General features: G+C 40.8%; 1 protein-coding gene across 1 annotated transcript in view; it reads right to left on the minus strand.

Annotated features, from left to right (window-relative positions):
• Window positions 1-20530, minus strand: part of LOC124718720 — a 211695-nt gene that overhangs the window by 122162 nt on the left and 69003 nt on the right. Inside the window, exons 3-4 of the mRNA XM_047244338.1 lie at window positions 17362-19968; window positions 2524-2583 (exon numbers count right to left, since the gene is read on the minus strand). Of these exons, the coding sequence (XP_047100294.1) occupies window positions 2524-2583; window positions 17362-19968 (2667 nt within the window). The remainder of the gene's footprint in view (window positions 1-2523; window positions 2584-17361; window positions 19969-20530) is intronic.

Consider the following 20530-nt stretch of genomic DNA (forward strand, 5'->3'; position numbering starts at 1 on the left):
CTTGTGCCTAATCGAGACCCACATGGACTCCCTACAGTGTCTAGGTGTGTGCAGTGCCATTTACCACTGAGCTTAACAATTGTTAATGCAACGTTCTATGGCATATACATGTTTCTTTTGTTACTCTTGTGAATGGCTAATAATTTTCTGACCGAAGACTGGGTCGCAACATACATAATAGAAGTTATACATTAACTCAATTTAATTTCCATCTCATTTTCAGTATTAAATTGAATATAGTTAAAGTATAGTGTCTAAAGTCAGTTTGCACATTCGTAAGATCCACATTCTCGGTGTTGTACTGACTACGGTTACTCTGAAAAATGTACTTGATCACATAGATTTCAAGACCAGGAGTTGTTTCATACTTTCTTTTGAGTGGAACAGGAAATTTTTTTCGAAGCTGCTACTTCTCAGTCAAGAAACTCCTCAGTTTGCCTCAGAAGGGCTGAGTGCTCCCCGCTTGCCAACGGCGTTCGGCAGACCGGATGGTTACCCGTCCAGGTTCTAGCCCAGCCCGACAGTGCTTAACTTCAGTGACCTGACAGGCACCGGTGTTACCACTGCGGCAAGACCGTTGGCAAGATATTAACACAAGGCAGTCCATAAAACCTTAGATGGGCACATACATTTTACACAAAATTTCATAATAGCAAAAACTTCCAGTGTGTAACATATGTCCATTATTTGACATAAGAGTGGCAATCATGTTAAGTTTTCTGGCCTGTGCAACAAGAATTGCAGTAAGTATATTACTTATAGCATAAACCTGCCACCTTTCGTTTTGCAGCTCATGATGCTATCAGTTACACTACGGTTTTGACAGCTGCAATTCTGTGTATGGTACAAACTGTCTAAAGATTAAATCTACAAGTATCACTATTTGATATTTAACTATGGCAAATAGTACCAAAACGACAGCGCTTCCAATAGGTCATTGTGCCATAGCATTGAAATGGTATACCTTCATAGCACATAAGCTGTAACACTAAAAATGTCAAATACAGTATGTCTTTATCTGCTGATGCATAGTTTCCAGTCAGTTTACAACAACAAATCACAGCTAAAATGATATGTTTTTGGGGATGGGGTGGGGGATGTGTGGGGGTGAGAAAGAAATACACACACAAAAACACACACACATTCGCCAAATAAGAAGTTTAACTTCATATAATATGGCTGCTCCTAAATTCTGCTTGTGACGTAGAAAAGGTGTTGCATCCCACTGGCCACATTACTCTCAAAAAATGGCTCTGAGCACTATGGGACTCAACTGCTGTGGTCATCAGTCCCCTAGAACTTAGAACTACTTAAACCTAACTAACCTAAGGACATCACACAACACCCATGCCCGAGGCAGGATTCGAACCTGCAACCGTAGCGGTCACGCGGTTCCAGATTGTAGCGCCTAGAACCTCACGGCCACTCCGGCCGGCACGTTACTCTCCATCAGGTAAAAATATGACAAGCCAGATTCTTCATTTCACACTCCACAGTGTAGTTTAACATCGAATTACACACTGTAATGTCACCAGCTCCTCATCCACATGCGTTTTCACGTCCTGCAAGAGGACGGCTTAATATTCATTGACTGTGTGTTATTACATTCCTCTTTCTCTGCCCCCTCCACTCGTACATGCCCATTGCTGCTGGCATGCATAATTAAAAACATATCTTACTGTAACCGCTAATTATTGCTGTATTTGTGAGACACAAATGAAACTGTGTTTGTGTTCTTTTTTATCTATGTACTGTAATTTTTATTTTATAAATTTAGTGTAAGTTGCTTGCTGTAATATATGCAATGTAGAATCTTGTAGAACACCTGGTCTGATGTAAGAGAGGCTCTGATGGCCCTAATCTTACCAGATTAAATAAATAAATGTAGAGGAGAATTTTATCATTGTTTGAATAAGACTAATCAGTCCAGCTTTCTTTGCTATAACAATCTGCAAAATGTACCAAGTTCACTCTTTTGAAGGCAACAAAAGTTGGATAATTTAAACAGTTATTTATATAGCCTCTGACAGTCTCTCATGCAGCACAGTACTAAACACATGGCAGAAAATTATTCAAAACGCCACGGCATCAGTTAGAGAAACAATATAATGAATTAACATGTTAAAGAACCTTTCAGCTCAGTCATATGACAGAATAATAAATGACATTTTACTGGACTCACTCACAGAAAGATGATAATAATAAAAAAAAAATCAATGCTTGACAAACGTCACAACAAGGACATTATCTGCTTAGTAACACTCATATATTTTCATTCATTAGTTGTAGATTATTCAAAGGTAATGGTACACTACTATTTTTAACATATCTTAAGCAACACAAAACCCTTGAAAATGATATACTGAGCAATTTTAAACTTATATCAGTCAACTTCAATTTTATTCAAATAACTAGCAACATTTGTAATATATCAGTACATCTAATTTGATAACTTCCATGTGAAATTACTTCCATTCAGAGGTTTATGGTACACTTTAAGATCTTTAGAAAAACAATGCTTACCTTCCTTTTTTGTTCACAGACAACCATCACATCAGGTCCCGATTGAGCTTCTGTTTCAATCTGCACGAAAGACAAAGATTGAGAAGATTGTGGTTAATAGTATATATGCTACTAATGAGAAGAAGAAGAAATAAGAACGGCGAGAAACTTAACATTAAAATTGATGATCACAAAATAGACAAAGTTAAGGAAGGTTCAAACAAATTTTGAGCTTGCAGCCGGTCATCTATTAACTGATTACATGATATTTCAACTGGGCACCTGCCCTCAGGTGAGCCACTGAAGGCCGATGAAGACTTGTTCCATTTGCCATGTATAGCACACTGAGAGTATTCTGTGCATGCTTAAAAATTCAAGTTGACAGATGGAGCACGCTTCCCAGTGGCAGCACCCTCACTGAATGAACCTGGACCTTAGCTGTCCTATGTATTATTGCTTGCCGTGCCCATTGGCGCACTCTTTTGTCTTCAATTAGAAAAAATTGTTCAGATGATGGGGTTCCACTCACTGTTCCAACTGGTAGCCGCTATCACAGTTGAATAGCCGCTATCACAGTTTCCACCAGCTGTTATTTCCACAGATTCTTTAATAATGGAGTCCAGAAAGATGTTGCTGTGGTCAGTATCACAATTCTATCATACTCCATTGAATGTCCACCGGAAATAAGTTTTCGGCAATAGCAGACTTGCTTGGTTGCAAAAGGAGAGTGCAGTGTTGAAGTTAAGTGTAGTGTTCCTTCACACTGTGTGTGGTCTGTCCTATGTAAGCCATAACACACTGACAAGGTATTCTGTGAATTCCGGCCACCCGCAATAACAAATCATCCTTAACCAATCCCAAAAGGCCTGCAATCTTAGATGGTGGATGTAAAATGTGAGGGGTTTATCAGTACAAGCATTCATCTGACAACCAAGGGTATCTCCCAAAAACCTTAGTGAGACTTGGTTATTGGAAATATTTTAATTTATTTCTGGGACAATTTTGTCCATTGTCCAAACAGCACAGCTCAAAGATGGTTTAACTTCTTTAAAGAAGGGAGACAGCCAATTTCAAAGAAAGGTGGACCCGGTGCTCCAGTTACTGCTCTTACAGAGAACAGCAACATCGCTGTTGCCATGGTACAGAGGATCAAGGAATAACTTTCCAAACACTTTCTGAAATACTGAAAATTTCACTGGGTGCCAACCACAAGCTGGTGTCAGAGAATTTACACTTCAGCGTGTTTGTGTGTGGTGGGTTCAAAGATGCTGATTCCCAAACAAAATGCCTGATTCTGAGAGCAAACATCAAAGCTCATTGTGGAAATCTCCTTCTTCATCTATCCTCAAAACACTAAAAGTGGTTGCTTCTGTTGGGGAAGTTATGGTCCTCTCATTTTTTGATATTCACGGAATGGTTTTTCAGCACGTTCTACCTGTGCACACATCAATAACTAGACAATGTTACAGGGATGTCCTGAAAACTTTGTAAGGTCCATATCAGGCACAAAAGGCCACATATCTCTGAAACAGACCAGATGCTGCACGACTACAATGCAACAGTCGCATATTGCAAATGTTTTTACTGAATTTCTTGCAAAGCTCAAAGTGAAGCAGATCCCTCATCCACACTATAGTCTGGATTTGGCCCCTTGTGATGTTTTTCTATTCCCTAACCTGAAGAAATATCTTTGTGGGAGCCATTTTCTATCATCAGAAACAGTGGAGAAGGCAGCAGAGGTGATTCTGAAACACCTTTCAAAAAATTGTCTCCAGGATGTATTTGCTAACTGGCAGGAACGCTGGGACAAGAGCATCATATCCGTATGAACTATTTTGAGAAGGAGCATCAAAATTATGAGGACGAGTTTTGGTATGTTGTCAAAAAAAATTACGGTCATTCTTAACTGAACAGCAGATAAAACATAAATAATGAGAGAGACAGCAGACTCTCATGATTGGAGGAGAAATTCCAGTGTCCAACTTAAGAAGTGTGTGCCTGTCAAAAAAAGAAAACATGTAATAATAATTTAGATATAAGGGGTGTGTCAAATCTTTGAGGTTAGACTGAAACTGGCGACAATGGGTCCACAACCGATATATTGAGATAGGGAACCAATGGCTGAAAATACATATTTATTGTGTTATGAAGATACACAGTGTACACAACATAACAACAACATAGCCCACACTAATCGTTCAAAGCGACACCCGCCAGGCTCAACGCCTATACTGCAATGGTGGATGCAGCTCTGTCGCACTCTCGTAAAGATACCAGATATCTGTTGTATACAGGAACAGACAGCAGGTGATAGAGTATATCCCTGACTACTGAAAAGACACACTGTACACAACTAAGCTAATAATACAAGTACGAGCGTGAGTCAAATAAAAACTTTAAATTTGTAATAGCAAATCGAAGTTTCGCGCCGTTATTCTGTAAGTTGGTAAGCGTGCTACAAACAGCGTGCAGGACGGCCTGTAGGTGGCAGCATAGTGCAGATGCACACATACAATCGCAGTATCAGTATAAAGATGGCCGCCCCACTTGCAACTTGCACCAGGAAAGAACAGCGTTCTGTTATTCGGTTTTTGTGCAGTGAAGGTGTGAAACCTATTGAAATTCATCGACAAATGAAGGTTCAGTATGGTGATGCAAGTTTGTCACAGCAGCAAGTCTACGAATGGAGTAGGAAATTCGCAAATGATGTGACTTCAGTGGAAGACGCTCCTCGTCCAGGTCGGGCACGAGTTGTGACTCCATAGAGCATTGCAGCAGTTGAAGCCGTAGTGAAGGAAAACCTGCCGAGTGACACAGAATGACACTGCAGCATGTTTACAGATTAGCCGTGGGTCAGCACACCACATTGTGCATGATGTGCTCCAGTTTCACAAAGTGTCTGCAAGATGGGTGCCACGGCAGCTGACACATGAAATGAGAGAACGACGTGTTGATGCTTGTGAAGAACTTTTTCGGTGCTTTAAACGAGAAGGTGATGGCTTCCTTGTAAGAATCGTTACTGGGGACAAAACCTGGGTTCACTTCCACCAACCGGAAACAAAGACAGCAAGCAAGGAATGGCGCCATTCCTCATCACCAAAACCAAAGAATTTTCGAACAGAACCATCAGCAGGGAAGGTGATGCTGACTATCTTTTGGGACGAAAAAGGCATCATTTTGGAGCATTACATGCCTAGAGGAACCACTGTCACCAGTGCATCAAACACAGATCTCCTAAAAAAATCATCTGCGGCCTGCAATCAAATCAAAGAATGTGGATTGCTGTCAGCAGGTGTCCTTTTGCAACATGACAATGCAAGGCCCCACACTGCCCATACAACAGTTGAAACCATCACAGACCTGCATTTTGAGTGTCTTTCTCATCCACCATACTCACCAGACCTTGCACCAAGGGATTTCCATATGTTTGGACCACTCAAAGACGCAATGGGAGGAAAGAAGTTCCATTCTGATGAAGAGGTACGCCACGCGGTGCATGAGTGGTTGCGCGGACTACTAAAAGAATTTTTTTCTAAAGGAATTTATGCACTTTGTAAGTGCTGGAGGACTTGCATTGAGCATTGGGGAGATTATGTTGAAAAGTGATAAAGCTTTGTACCACTTCTGCACGATAAATAATATTTAAAAAAATATTTAAGGTTTTCATTTGACTCACCCCCATATCATGTGATACCACATGCATCTCGCCAGAGCAGAAACCTGTGCTGCATGCACAGTGTCAGCTGTCCACTGCATCAGACAGCCTGTGACGTGTCCACGGTAAGGTGTATTAGAGTGTACAGTGTATGACATGTAGTCAAAGATGGAATGTTATGATACTCATCTTAAGAGGTGGCATATATGCATTTAATGTGCAGTGCAGCAGAATGTAGTGCCCATAAGTCAGCACAAATGTACAGAGAATCCTTTGCCAACAACCATCGCCATGATTGGAAGTTTATATCTTTGAATTCCAACTTACAAGAGATGGGGTTGTTCACACTGCAGGGAGCCGGTCAAGATTGTATCATTTGGTTGACCGACCAGCAAAAAGCACCTGTCAACTTGCCCGTGAAACACACACTTTGAAGGATACAATGTGGAGAGTATTGGTGGCACAGATATTACACCCTTGTTATAACGACTGTGTGGGAGCATTGGAACTGATAGGTTTTGAGCCCCATGTTCACTAATGTCAATATTTTATCCACCACAGTACTGCAATGCCGAACTTCATACAGTTTGTACTGTTCACAGATGATGCATCATTCACCTGTGATGGTGTTTTCAACAGCTACGTCTGGAGTGAAGACAATCCCCACATCATTTACATCAGTGGCCACCAGCAACGATTCTCTGTCAATGTATGGTGCGCATTCTCTGAGATCACCTAATAGGACCTTATTTCCTGCCTCCCCATTTGACTGGTCCGAGTTTCCTTGTGTTCTCGCATGACACGATGCCACAGTTCTTGGAGATTGTACCCCTTGTTGTCGGCGAAAGGATGCGGTTTGAATACGATGTAACACCAGCCCATTTCAATATTAATTGTACGCAAGTAACTGAACAACACATACCCTTTATGTTAGAAATGGAAGGAGAGGCCCTGTCCCACGGCTAGTACAATCGCCATATCAGACACCTCTGGACTTTCTTCTCAGGAGCTACGTCGAGATGTCAGTTTATGAAACCCCCACAGAAACGGACAGTGTAGCAGAACTTCATGTGGCATTGCCATGTACACTTTGAGACTGGGTGTTGTCACTCTGAACAATCATCATGAGCTACATTGTCATTATGCGTTGTACACTTAGGTAATAAAAGAGAGACCATTTATTCTGAACACCGAAACCAAAACCATTCGATCTTACACTGTTGGGATGTCAGGATGGTTTGAAGCACAGCCCACTGTCTAGGAAAATTGAAAGGTGATAGTCTGGTTGCAAGTTGGAGGCCAACAAATGCGATACGATAAAAAACTGTTTGCCAGAACTGAGTTTGTAATGACTGATTGATCTGAAATGTAGCCTTCAGTTGCGAGTAGGAAGAAAGCCTGGGGCTTAACATCCCATTGGCAATGATGTCATTACTTTGGAAATGGCGTCATTACAGAGAAAGTACAAGTTCAAATTCAAGAAGGATGGGAAGGAAATCAGCCAGAATTTTCCAAAGGAAACATCCCAGCACTTGTCTTAAGCAAGCTAGGGGAAACCGAGGAAAACCTACACCTGGATGGCCAGACAGTGACTCGAATTACCATCCTCCCGAATGCAAGTTTGTTTTGACATAACTCTATGTCAACTTACACGGTGTCTAGTTTGAGTTGTAATGAGACAGTCTGGTTGTAAGTTACCAAAGGCAACAAATGTGACATTATGACAAGAACCTAGGGTACATTAACCAAACAGTTCAGAAAAATAGTGACCAAACGGTTTTTAGGGCAAGGTTGGAAATAATGCTCAGTGCAGGCGTAACGCCTAGTGAATTTTTGAGTTTATATAGTGCTGCAACAACTTTGTAATGTGTCACACTCAGAACCCCCTCACTTATGCACAATCGTATGAAGGACACAGGATATCGCGTTGTCTTGCAGTCACTATTTGTGTGGCTTTGAGACCTTCTGATCTAACATTCTCGTATCACGTAATTACTACAAACTTACACAACAAAGTTAGGTTTTTATAACATAATTATGTTAAAAGAGCAGTTACTTATCAAGAAATTCCCATGTTGACAAATGCTTTGTCAGAGGCCGTCACCATCTGGCAATGACTTTTGTTGAAGGGTGTCCAAGCATGCACAGTGCCATCAGCAAGTGATTTACTTGCCCAGAACTAATCCTCTTTCTCTTCCATTTTTATTGTTATTTATGGGAACAAAAACAGAATGTAATGATAATAAACAACAATTAACCATGAGGATAATAATATTATTATTAATAATAAATGCACTAATTAACTGGCAATAAAAATAATAATTATTAAATAATAAAAGTAATTTTTTATACACTGATGATGTACACACATAAGCTCAAAGTGGCTTCAAAGTGACACGCAGTAATATGGGCAGTGAAGGACAGTATAGCTTTCCAAACTACAGGAATCACCTACCGAGCTCCAAGGAATAGACAAAGAGGAGAGTTTTGAAGAAAAATCTTCATGGTAGTGGCAATGAGAATGAATTTTAAAGGCCTCAGTCTGTTTCTACCTCAAAATAAGAGAAACAAATTTACAAACATCCCTGTTGCCGAAGAGAAGATTTTTTAGCATGACAGGTAAGACTCTGAGTTGTGCTACATTTGAACTAGCTGAGAGGAACAATTCACCTCATAATTTTAATAAGGAGATTAGAATGGCTGGAAAGGAATGGATTGCTGGTTTCCAGAAAAGGTTTCCAACAATGAGGTTGAGGTAAAGTGCCTAGGATGAGCAATATAGGCTCAGAAACAGTGCAAGTCCCCTAGTAAGGACAAAAATGACTACTTGTGCAAAAACTGCACTGAAAATGTTTTACTATACTTTACTTTTTGTCTGTCTTGTTGTTGTGGTATTCAGTTCAAAAACTGATTTGATGTAGGGTCCATGCTACTCTATCCGATGCAAGCTTCTTCATCTCCAAATAACTACTGCAACTTACATCCTTCTGCATCTGCTTACGGTATTCATCCATTGGCCTGCATCTGCAATTTTTACCCCCCAACATCTCCTTATAAAACACTAACTTGGTGATCCCTTGATGTCTCAGGATGTGTCATATTAACTAATCCCTTCTTCTAGTCTGGTAGTGCCACAAATTTCTTTTCTCCCCAGCTCTATTCGGTACCTTCTGATTAGTTACGTTATCCACTCATCTAATCTTTGGCATACTTCTGTAGCACTACATTTCAAAAGTTTCTATTCTCTTCATGTCTAAACTGTTTATCATCCATGTTTCACTTCCATACATGGCTACACTCCATACAAATAGTTTCAGAAAAAACTTCCTAACACTTAAATCTATATTTGAAGTTAACAAACTTCTCTTCTTCAGAAAAGCTTTTCTTGCCCATTGCCACTCTACATCATATATCCTCTCTACTTTGAGCATCAGCAGTTATTTTACTACTTAAACAGCAAAACTCATCTACTACTTTAAATGTCTAATTTCTTAAGCTAATTACCTCACTATCACCTGATTTATTCGACTACAGTCCTGTGTCCTTGTTCTGATTTCATTGATATTTATCTTATATCCATCTTTCAAAAGACACTATCCATTCTGTCCAACTGCTGCTCTCCCAAGTCCTTTGCTGTCTCTGACAGAATTACAATGTCATCTGCAAAGCTCAATTTTTTCTTTGGTTTCCTTTTCTGCCTGCTCATTGTACAGATTTAATAACATCCGGGAATGGCTACAACTCTCCCTCACTCCCTTCTCAGCCACTGCTTCCATTTCATGCCCCTCCACCTGTACAACTGTCGTCCACTTTCTGTGTAAGTTGCAAATAGGCTTTTGCTCCCTGTGTTTCATCCCTGTTATCTTCAGAATTATTTCAACAAGAGTATTCCAGTAAACAACGTCAAAAGCTTTCTCTAAGTCTACAAATGCTATAAATGTGGGTTTGTCTTTCATTCATCTATCTTCTAAAGTAAGTTGTAGTGTCAGTATTGCCTCCACTTCTCTGGAATCCAAACTGATCTTCCCAAAGGATAGCTTCTACCAGTATTTCCATTCTTGTGTAAAGAGTTTGTGTTAGTATTTTGTAACCATGGCTTATTAAACAGATAGTTTGGTAATAAACATACCTGCCACCACCTGCTTTCTCTGTCATTGGGATTATTATATTTTTCTTTAAGTCTTAGGGTGTTTCATCTTTCTTGTATATTTTGCACAGCATATGGAGGAGTTTTGTCATGGCTGGCTTTCCCAGGGGTTTCAACAGTTCTTATGGAATGTTGTCTGCTCCCAGTGACTAGTTTGGAGTTAGTTCTTCAGAGCTCTATCAAATTATTCTCGCAGTATCATATTCACATCTACATGTACATCCTTTTCCTTTTGTATAATACTGCCTCCAAGTTCATTTGCCTTGTATAGACTCTCTATATACTCCTTCCGCCTTTCAGGTTCCCCTTCTTTGCTTAGGACTGGTTTTCCATCTGAGCTTATCTTTTCTCCAAATGCCTCTTTAATTTTTCAGTAGGCAGTATCTATGATATCCCCAGTGATATGTACTCCTAACTTCTCTGTCTGCCCCCGGTAGCTGAGTGTCAGCGCGACGGAATGTCAATCCTAAGGGCCCGGGTTCAATTCCCGGCTGGGTCAGAGATTTTCTCTGCTCAGGGGCTGGGTGTTGTGTTGTCCTAATCATCATCATCATTTCATCCCTTTTTTTTTTTTTTTTTTTTTTTTTTTTTTTTTTCATCAGTCTACTGACTGGTTTGATGCGGCCCACCACGAATTCCTTTCCTGTGCTAACCTCTTCATCTCAGAGTAGCACTTGCAACCTACGTCCTCAATTATTTGCTTGACATATTCCCATCTCTGTCTTCCTCTACAGTTTTTGCCCTCTACAGCTCCCTCTAGTACCATGGAAGTCATTCCCTCATGTCTTAGCAAATGTCCTATCATCCTGTCCCTTCTCCTTATCAGTTGTTTTCCACATATTCCTTTCCTCTCCGATTCTGCGTAGAACCTCCTCATTCCTTACCTTATCAGTCCACCTAATTTTCAACATTCGTCTATAGCACCATATCTCAAATGCTTCGATTCTCTTCTGTTCCGGTTTTCCCACAGTCCATGTTTCACTACCATACAATGCTGTACTCCAGACGTACATCATCAGAAATTTCTTCCTCAAATTAAGGCCGGTATTTGATATTAGTAGACTTCTCTTGGCCAGAAATGCCTTTTTTGCCATAGCGAGTCTGCTTTTGATGTCCTCCTTGCTCTGTCCGTCATTGGTTATTTTACTGCTTAGGTAGCAGAATTCCTTAACTTCATTGACTTCGTGACCATCATTCCTGATGTTAAGTTTCTCGCCCTTCTCATTTCTACTACTTCTCATTACCTTCGTCTTTCTCCAATTTACTCTCAAACCATACTGTGTACTCATTAGACAGTTCATTCCGTTCAGCAGATCATTTAATTCTTCTTCACTTTCACTCAGGATAGCAATGTCATCAGCGAATCGTATCATTGATATCCTTTCACCTTGTATTTTAATTCCACTTCTGAACCTTTCTTTTATTTCCATCATTGCTTCCTCGATGTACAGATTGAAGAGTAGGGGCGAAAGGCTACAGCCTTGTCTTACACCCTTCTTAATATGAGTACTTCGTTCTTGATCGTCCACTCTTATTATTCTCTATTGGTTGTTGTACATGTTGTATATGACCCGTCTCTCCCTATAGCTTACCCCTACTTTTTTCAGAATCTCGAACAGCTTGCACCATTTTATATTGTTGAACGCTTTTTCCAGGTCAACAAATCCTATGAAAGTGTCTTGATTTTTCTTTAGCCTTGCTTCCATTATTATCTGTAATGTCAGAATTGCCTCTCTCGTCCCTTTACTTTTCCTAAAGCCAAACTGATCGTCACCTAGCGCATTCTCAATTTTCTTTTCCATTCTTCTGTATATTATTCTTGTAAGCAGCTTCGATGCATGAGCTGTTAAGCTGATTGTGTGATAATTCTCGCACTTGTCAGCTCTTGCCGTCTTCGGAATTGTGTGGATGATGCTTTTCCGAAAGTCAGATGGTATATCGCCAGACTCATATATTCTACACACCAACGTGAACAGTCATTTTGTTGCCACTTCCCCCAATGATTTTAGAAATTCTGATGGAATGTTATGTATCCCTTCTGCCTTATTTGACCGTAAGTCCTCCAAAGCTCTTTTAAATTCCGATTCTAATACTGGATCCCCTATCTCTTCTAAATCGGCTGCTGTTTCTTCTTCTATCACATCAGACAAATCTTCACCCTCATAGAGGCTTTCAATGTATTCTTTGCACCTATCTGCTCTCTCCTCTGCATTTAACAGTGGAATTCCCGTTGCACTCTTAATGTTACCACCATTGCTTTTAATGTCACCATAGGTTGTTCTGACTTTCCTGTATGCTGAGTCTGTCCTTCTGACAATCATATCTTTTTCGATGTCTTCACATTTTTCCTGCAGCCATTTCGTCTTAGCTTCCCTGCACTTCCTATTTATTTCATTCCTCAGCGACTTGTATTTCTGTATTCCTGATTTTCCCGGAACATGTTTGTACTTCCTCCTTTCATCAATCAACTGAAGTATTTCTTCTGTTACCCATGGTTTCTTCGCAGCTACCTTCTTTGTACCTATGTTGTCCTTCCCAACTTCTGTGATGGTCCTTTTTAGAGATGTCTATTCCTCTTCAACTGTACTGCCTACTGTTCTATTCCTTATTGCTGTATCTATAGCGTTAGAGAACTTCAAACGTATCTCGTCATTCCTTAGTACTTCCGTATCCCACTTCTTTGCGTATTGATTCTTCCTGTCTAATGTCTTGAACTTCAGACTACTCTTCATCACTACTATATTGTGATCTGAGTCTATATCTGCTCCTGGGTACGCCTTACAATCCAGTATCTGATTTCAGAATCTCTGTCCGACCATGATGTAATCTAATTGAAATCTTCCCGTATCTCCCGGCCTTTTCCAAGTATACCTCCTCCTCTTGTGATTCTTGAACAGGGTATTCACTATTACTAGCTGAAACTTGTTACAGAACTCAATTAGTCTTTCTCCTCTTTCATTCCTTGTCCCAAGCCCATATTCTCCTGTAACCTTTTCTTCTACTCCTTCCCCTACAACTGCATTCCAGTCGCCCATGACTATTAGATTTTCGTCGCCCTTTACATACTGCATTACCCTTTCAATATCCTCATACACTTTCTCTATCTGTTCATCTTCAGCTTGCAACATCGGCATGTATACCTGAACTATCGTTGTCGGTGTTGGTCTGCTGTCGATTCTGATTAGAACAACCCGGTCACTGAACTGTTCACAGTAACACACCCTCTGCCCTACCTTCCTATTCATAATGAATCCTACACCTGTTATACCATTTTCTGCTGCTGTTGATATTACCCGATACTCATCTGACCAGAAATCCTTGTCTTCCTTCCACTTCACTTCACTGACCCCTACTATATCTAGATTGAGCCTTTGCATTTCCCTTTTCAGATTTTCTAGTTTCCCTACCACGTTCAAGTTTCTGACATTCCACGCCCCGACTCGTAGAATGTTATCCTTTCGTTGATTATTCAATCTTTTTCTCATGGTAACCTCCCCCTTGGCAGTCCCCTCCCAGAGATCTGAATGGGGCACTATTCCGGAATCTTTTGCCAATGGAGAGATCATCATGACACTTCTTCAATTACAGGCCACATGTCCTGTGGATACACGTTACGTGTTTTTAATGCAGTGGTTTCCATTGCCTTCTGCATCCTCATGTCGTTGGTCATTGCTGATTCTTCCGCCTTTAGGGGCAATTTCCCACTCCTAGGACAAGAGAGTGCCCTGAACCTCTATCCGCTCCTCCGCCCTCTTTGACAAGGCCGTTGGCAGAATGAGGCTGACTTCTTATGCCAGAAGTCTTCGGCTGCCAATGCTGATTATTTATCAAAATTTAGGCAGTGGCGGGGATCGAACCCGAGACCGAATACGTTTTGATTATGAATCAAAGACGCTACCCCTAGACCACGGGTCATCCCAATCGATGCGCAAGTCACCAAAGTGGCGACAAATCAAAAGACTTGCACCTGGCAAACGGTCTACCCGACGGGCGGCCCTAGTCACACGACATGTATTTATTTTCTAACTTCTTACATTCCTGCTTAGTCATTTTGCATTTCCTGTCAATTTAAGTTTTTAGACTTTTATATTCACTTTCACCTGCTAGACTTCCTGTGTTTTTATATTTTCTCCTTTCATCAATTAAAAGCAACATCTTTGTTATCCAAGGATTTCTACTAGGTCTCATCATTTTACCTATGTGATCCTATATTTCATCTCTCAAAGCTATCCATTCGGCTTCTACTGTATTCTCCTTTCCCCTGTTATAGTCAACCATTGCCTAATCTACAATTCATAACCAATAAAATGTTGTCTTAGTCCACATCTGTCCCTGGAAGTGTTTTACAGTTTAAAATCTGGTCCAAAATCTCTGTCTTCCTATTATACAGGGTGTCACAAAAAGGTACGGCCAAACTTTCAGGAAACATTCCTCACACACAAAGAAAGAAAATATGTTATGTGGACATGTGTCCGGCAAAGCTTACTTTCCATGTTAGAGCTCATTTTATTACTTCTCTTCAAATAACATTAATCATGGAATGGAAACACACAGCAACAGAATGTACCAGCCTGATTTCAAACACTTTGTTACAGGAAATGTTCAATATGTTCTCCGTTAGCGAGAGTACATGCATCCACCCTCCGTCACATAGAATCCCTGATGCGCTGATGCAGCCCTGGAGAATGGCGTATTGTATCACAGCCGTCCACAATACGAGCACGAAGAGTCTCTACATTTGGTACCGGGGTTGCGTAGACAAGAGCTTTCAAATGCCCCCATAAATGAAAGTCAAGAGGGTTGAGGTCAGGAGAGCATGGAGGCCACGGAATTGGTCTGCCTCTACCAATCCATCGGTCACCGAATCTGTTGTTGAGAAGCGTACGAACACTTCGACTGAAATGTGCAGGAGCTCCATCGTGCATGAACCACATGTTGTGTCGTACTTGTAAAGGCACACGTTCTAGCAGCACAGGTAGAGTATCCCGTGTGAAATCATGATAACATGCTCCATTGAGCGTAGGTGGAAGAACATGGGGCCCAATCGAGACATCACCAACAATGCCTGGCCAAACGTTCACAGAAAATCTGTGTTGATGACGTGATTTTACAATTGCATGCAGATTCTCGTCAGTCCACACATGTTAATTGTGAAAATTTACAATTTGATCACGTTGGAATGAAGCCTCGTCCGTAAAGAGAACATTTGCACTGAAATGAGGATTGACACATTGTTGGATGAACCATTCGCAAAAGTGTACCCATGGACGCCAATCAGCTGCTGATAGTGCCTGCACACCCTGTACATGGTACGGAAACAACTGGTTCTCCCATAGCACTCTCCATACAGTGACGTGGTCAACGTTGCCTTGTACAGCAGCAACTTCTCTGATGCTGACATTAGGGTTATCATCAACTGCACGAAGAATTGCCTCGTCCATTGCAGGTGTCCTCGTCGTTCTAGGTCTTCCCCAGTCGCGAGTCACAGGCTGGAATGTTCCGTGCTCCCTAAGATGCCGATCAATTGCTTCAAACGTCTTCCTGTCGGGACACCTTCGTTCTGGAAATTTGTCTCGATACAAACGTACCGCGCCACGGCTATTGCACCGTGCTAATCCGTACATCAAATGGGCATCTGCCAACTCCGCATTTGTAAACATTGCACTGACTGCAAAACCACATTCGTGATAAACACTAACCTGTTGATGCTACATACTGATGTGCTTGATGCTAGTACTGTAGAGCAATGAGTCGCATGTCAACACAAGCACCGAAGTCAACTTTACCTTCCTTCAATTGGGCCAACTGGGGGTGAATCGAGGAAGTACAGTACATACTGACAAAACTAAAATGAGCTCTAACATGGAAATTAAGCGTTTCCGGACACATGTTCACATAAAATCTTTTCTTTATTTGTGTGTGAGGAATGTTTCCTGAAAGTTTGGCCGTACCTTTTTGTTACACCCTGTATACTCTATCTGAAACCTTCCGCTATCCCCAGGTCCCTTCCAGGTATACACCCTTCTTTCATGATTTGTAAACCAAGTGTTAGTGATGATTAAATTATGCTCGGTGGCTTCCTCTTTCATTCCTTTCCCACTCGGTGGCTTCTTCTTTCATTCCTTTCCCACAGGCCCACATTCACCTACTATTTTATCTTATCTTCCTTTTTCCTATTGTTGAATCCCAGTCCAAAATCACAATTAAATTTTTGTGTCCCTTTACTACCTGAATAATTTCTTTTATCTTTTGCTCATCTGAGCTGTCATCCACATCATCAATATTTACCACATTGGAATCCATGTCAATGTTCCTCTTACCAGTTGCATTCCTTCAATCTCTACATCAGCTTTGGAGCTACTTGGCACATAAACTTGTACTATTGTGATGGATGTGGTCATTGTGTATATCTTGGATATGATAATGCATTCACTATGCTGTTCATATAGCTTACCTGCATTTCTATTTTCTTATTCATTATTAAACCTATCCCTATTTGATTATGCATTTATAACCCTGTATTCAGCTGTTCTGAAGTTTTGTTCCTCCTGCCTCTATTAGTTCCCACTATATCTAACTCAAATCTATTCATTTCCTTTTGTAAATTTTCTAACCTACCTGCCCAATTAAGGGATGTAACATTCGATGCTCTGATCTGTAGAATGTCAGTTTTGTTTCTCCTGATGACGAAACACAGGAGTAGTTGCCTAGTGATCTCAGAGACACAGAAAAATGGGGAACAAGGCAGGAAGGATTAATTAACTAATAAGATAACAACACAAAGGAGGGTAGCAGACACAAAATGCAAGGTGAGGTGTGAATATAGCTAAAATTGGAGAGGTGAGTGAGATAAGTAGGAAGGTAGGAAAGTAAGTGAAGGGAAGTGAAAAAAGATGGGGAGGAATTGAGTTGTAATATGGCAGTGGTAGGTAGAGATTTACCATTCCAATTTTAAGTACTAGAATTACTGCAGGGTTGGCAGTTTAAGAATCAGGACACATCATTTCACTGGTTTATTTAAATGTATTATCACGCTTATCTACATAAACATACTTACTAATTCAACATCGCTGTCTCCTTCGTCGACATCTATGACATCTGTAAATATAGCAGACTCCTTCCGGGCCACTGGATTCGCATTCTTGGGACTTCCTTCGCACTTGCCAGCATTATCGTCCACATCTTCAATGTTTACCACATCAGATTCTGCATCACTATTTCTCTTACCAGTTGCATTCCTTCTACTGAGAACATCCTTTTGCTCATCTGAACTGTCATCCACATCATCAATATTTACCACATTGGATTCCATATCACTGTTCCTCTTACTAGTTGCATTCCTTTTACTGATAACATCCTTTTGCTCATCTGAACTGTCATCCACATCGTCAATATTTACCACAGTGGAAGCTACGTCATTGTTCCTCTTACCAGTTGGATTCCTTTTACTGAGAACTTCTGTTCGTTCATTTTCATTACCGTCAATAATCACCACAGCAGAACCCCCCTCTTTCTTCTTATCAGCATTTGCAGTCGTTTTACTGCATTTCACTGTGCATTCATTTGTATTGCCTTCTGCATCGTCAATATCCACCAGGTTAGAAGCTGAATCTCTCTTCTTACCAGCAGTTGTTTTACTGTGGTTTACTGAGCTTTCATTTACATTACTTTCTGCATCGTCAATATCCACCAAATCAGAAGCTGAATCTCTCTTCTTACCGGCATCTGTTTTACTGGATTTTACTGTGCTTTCATTTGAATTATCTTGTACATCGTCAATGTCCACAAGGTCAGAAGCTGAATCTCTCTTCTTATCCACAGTTTTTTTACTGCATTTTACTGTGCTTTCATTTGCATCAACTTCTGCATCATCTATATCCACCAGATTGGAGGTTGAATCTCTCTTGTTACCAGCAGCTGTTTTACTACGTTTTACTGTGCTTTCATTTGCATTACCTTCTGTATCGTCAGTATCGATCAGGTCAGAAGCTGAATCTCTCTTCTTACCTGCAATTGTTTTACTGAGTTTTACTGTGCTTTCATTTGCTTTATCTCCTGCATCATCAATATTTACCAGATCAGGTGTTGCATCCTTCTTCCTACTAGCAGTTTCATTTGTTTTACTGCGTTTTACTGTGTGTCCATCAGCATTATCTTCTACAGAGTCAATATTTACCAGATCAGAGGCTGCTTCTCTTTTCCTAGTAGGAGTCACATTTGTTTTCCTGCCTTTTACTGTTCGCTCACTCGCTTTAATTTCTGGGTTAACATTTTTTACTGGGCCAGAAGTTGCATCCCTCTTTCTGTCTGGAGATGCATTTGTTTTACTGCCTTCAACAGTGCACTCATCTGAATTATCCTCTACATCATCAATATTTGCCAGATCAGAATCTGTTTCTCTCCTCTTGGCTGCAGTTGCATTTGCTGTACTGCCTTTACCTGCGCACTCATTTGAATTTTCATCTGCATCATCAATATTTACAAGATCAGAATCTGCTTCTCTCTTCTCATCTGCATTTGCAATATCTTCATCATCACCAACACCATCACCATTTACATCAGAATCCACATCTGTGCTCCATCCGGCAGGCAGAATCATTTTTAAAGGAACTACCTTTTTCTTCGCTCTAATTTTAAAAACTATACGAGATTGTCTCTTGGCAGTCACATTCGTGCCTGTGTTTGCGTCTTTTTGCTCGTACGTGTCAGTATCTGAATCCTCATCATGCAACCCATGTATTGCTTTTTCTGAATCTTCATCACCTGTTACACCAACATGTCCTCGAACGTCCTCCTCCTCCTCACAGGTCGTTACCTCTCCTTCGTCGACACTTGTCTCAACTGTTTGTCCCTCATTTACCTTATCACACACATCTTTCTGCTCCTCCATACTGATGTCTATTTCATTAATATGTTCTACATTTGTGTTCGCTTCTGGTTCTCGGTCATCCTCCATGTCTGCATCTGTGCGGATCTCATTCAGCTCATCTCCTCCAATATCTATCACATCGTGACTTCCCGACATGCACCCATCTTCTTCCACTGGTACGTCATTTTGTAGGTTACCGTCCCCCTCCAGTAAGACCACATTGTTTGCTGTGCAGTTCACCACTTTGGAAGACTGCTTTGAAACTTGCTTACTCTTCTCTCTCACACTACTATTCGGCATCTGGTTGTGATCCTCTAATGTGAGTAGCACATTTTCTTCAGCACAGACACCTTCAGAAACAAGACCTGAAGTGGTTGCACTTCTCTCCAAGCCACTGTGATCTGCCACTGTCTCGAGTTCCACTGGCTCCATCACAAAGTCACAAACACTGCCTCCCAAGTGACAAATGTACCCTGGCCCATCAGCAGACTTCTCTACCATAATGCTACTTACTGACTTACAGGTGTCCTCCAACATAATAATATCATCTGTTGTGGAACTATTTCCTTCGGGAAGACAACCCGACCTGCGGACATTTTGCTGCGAAACGGAGACGTTTCGAGCCTCGTCAGTCTCCTCACAGACAGTGATCTCGTCTGACGCGGTAGCCTGTACTTCTGAATTAGTGTATTGTTTAGATCGACATCTAAAGCAAGGGGAACCAACAGTTGATGTCCATTCCATCTTCTCAGAGACATTTACAGCCTCTCTCTGCTGACTGGATGTGCCAGGTTCCTGCAAAAGAAGATTTAATGTCAGTTTTTAACATAAGTGTGAATAAAGTGAAACTGAATCACTAAATGTAAAATCTTTGACAGTACTTGACATTCCATTCCCTATGTGGATCTTCTTCGGAAGATTTCTGGTGTCCCTGTCTGGCTGAAATCTGCCATAAATAAGTGTCACATTTTTAAAATAATGTTTTCCCTTTCCTCATTCTGAAGTTTGGACAAATTGCATGAATATAGCCTTTTATAACTGAATGCGACACTGGTCTTAGAAAGAGTTCAGCCAACTGGGGAGTGCCACAAGAGTCCTGAAGAAACAGAGGGGCTGAAACATTGAGTATTGATTAACTAGTTTTAAGAGGGACATGATGTGGCAAAACAACCCAGAAGATTTTTGCTTCGATGACAGTGGTCACAAATGCATGCAAACTCACACGAAACGGAATTACGCTCATAATTTATATGGAAACAGCCTTACAGCTGACAGACATAATCTACACAAACTTAATAGGATCTGATTTACCCAAGTGGCCAAAATAAACCATCAACTTGAAGAGAGTCAACTTCTC

This window comes from Schistocerca piceifrons, chromosome 10, assembly GCF_021461385.2.
Source record: "Schistocerca piceifrons isolate TAMUIC-IGC-003096 chromosome 10, iqSchPice1.1, whole genome shotgun sequence".
Lineage (NCBI taxonomy): Eukaryota > Metazoa > Arthropoda > Insecta > Orthoptera > Acrididae > Schistocerca > Schistocerca piceifrons.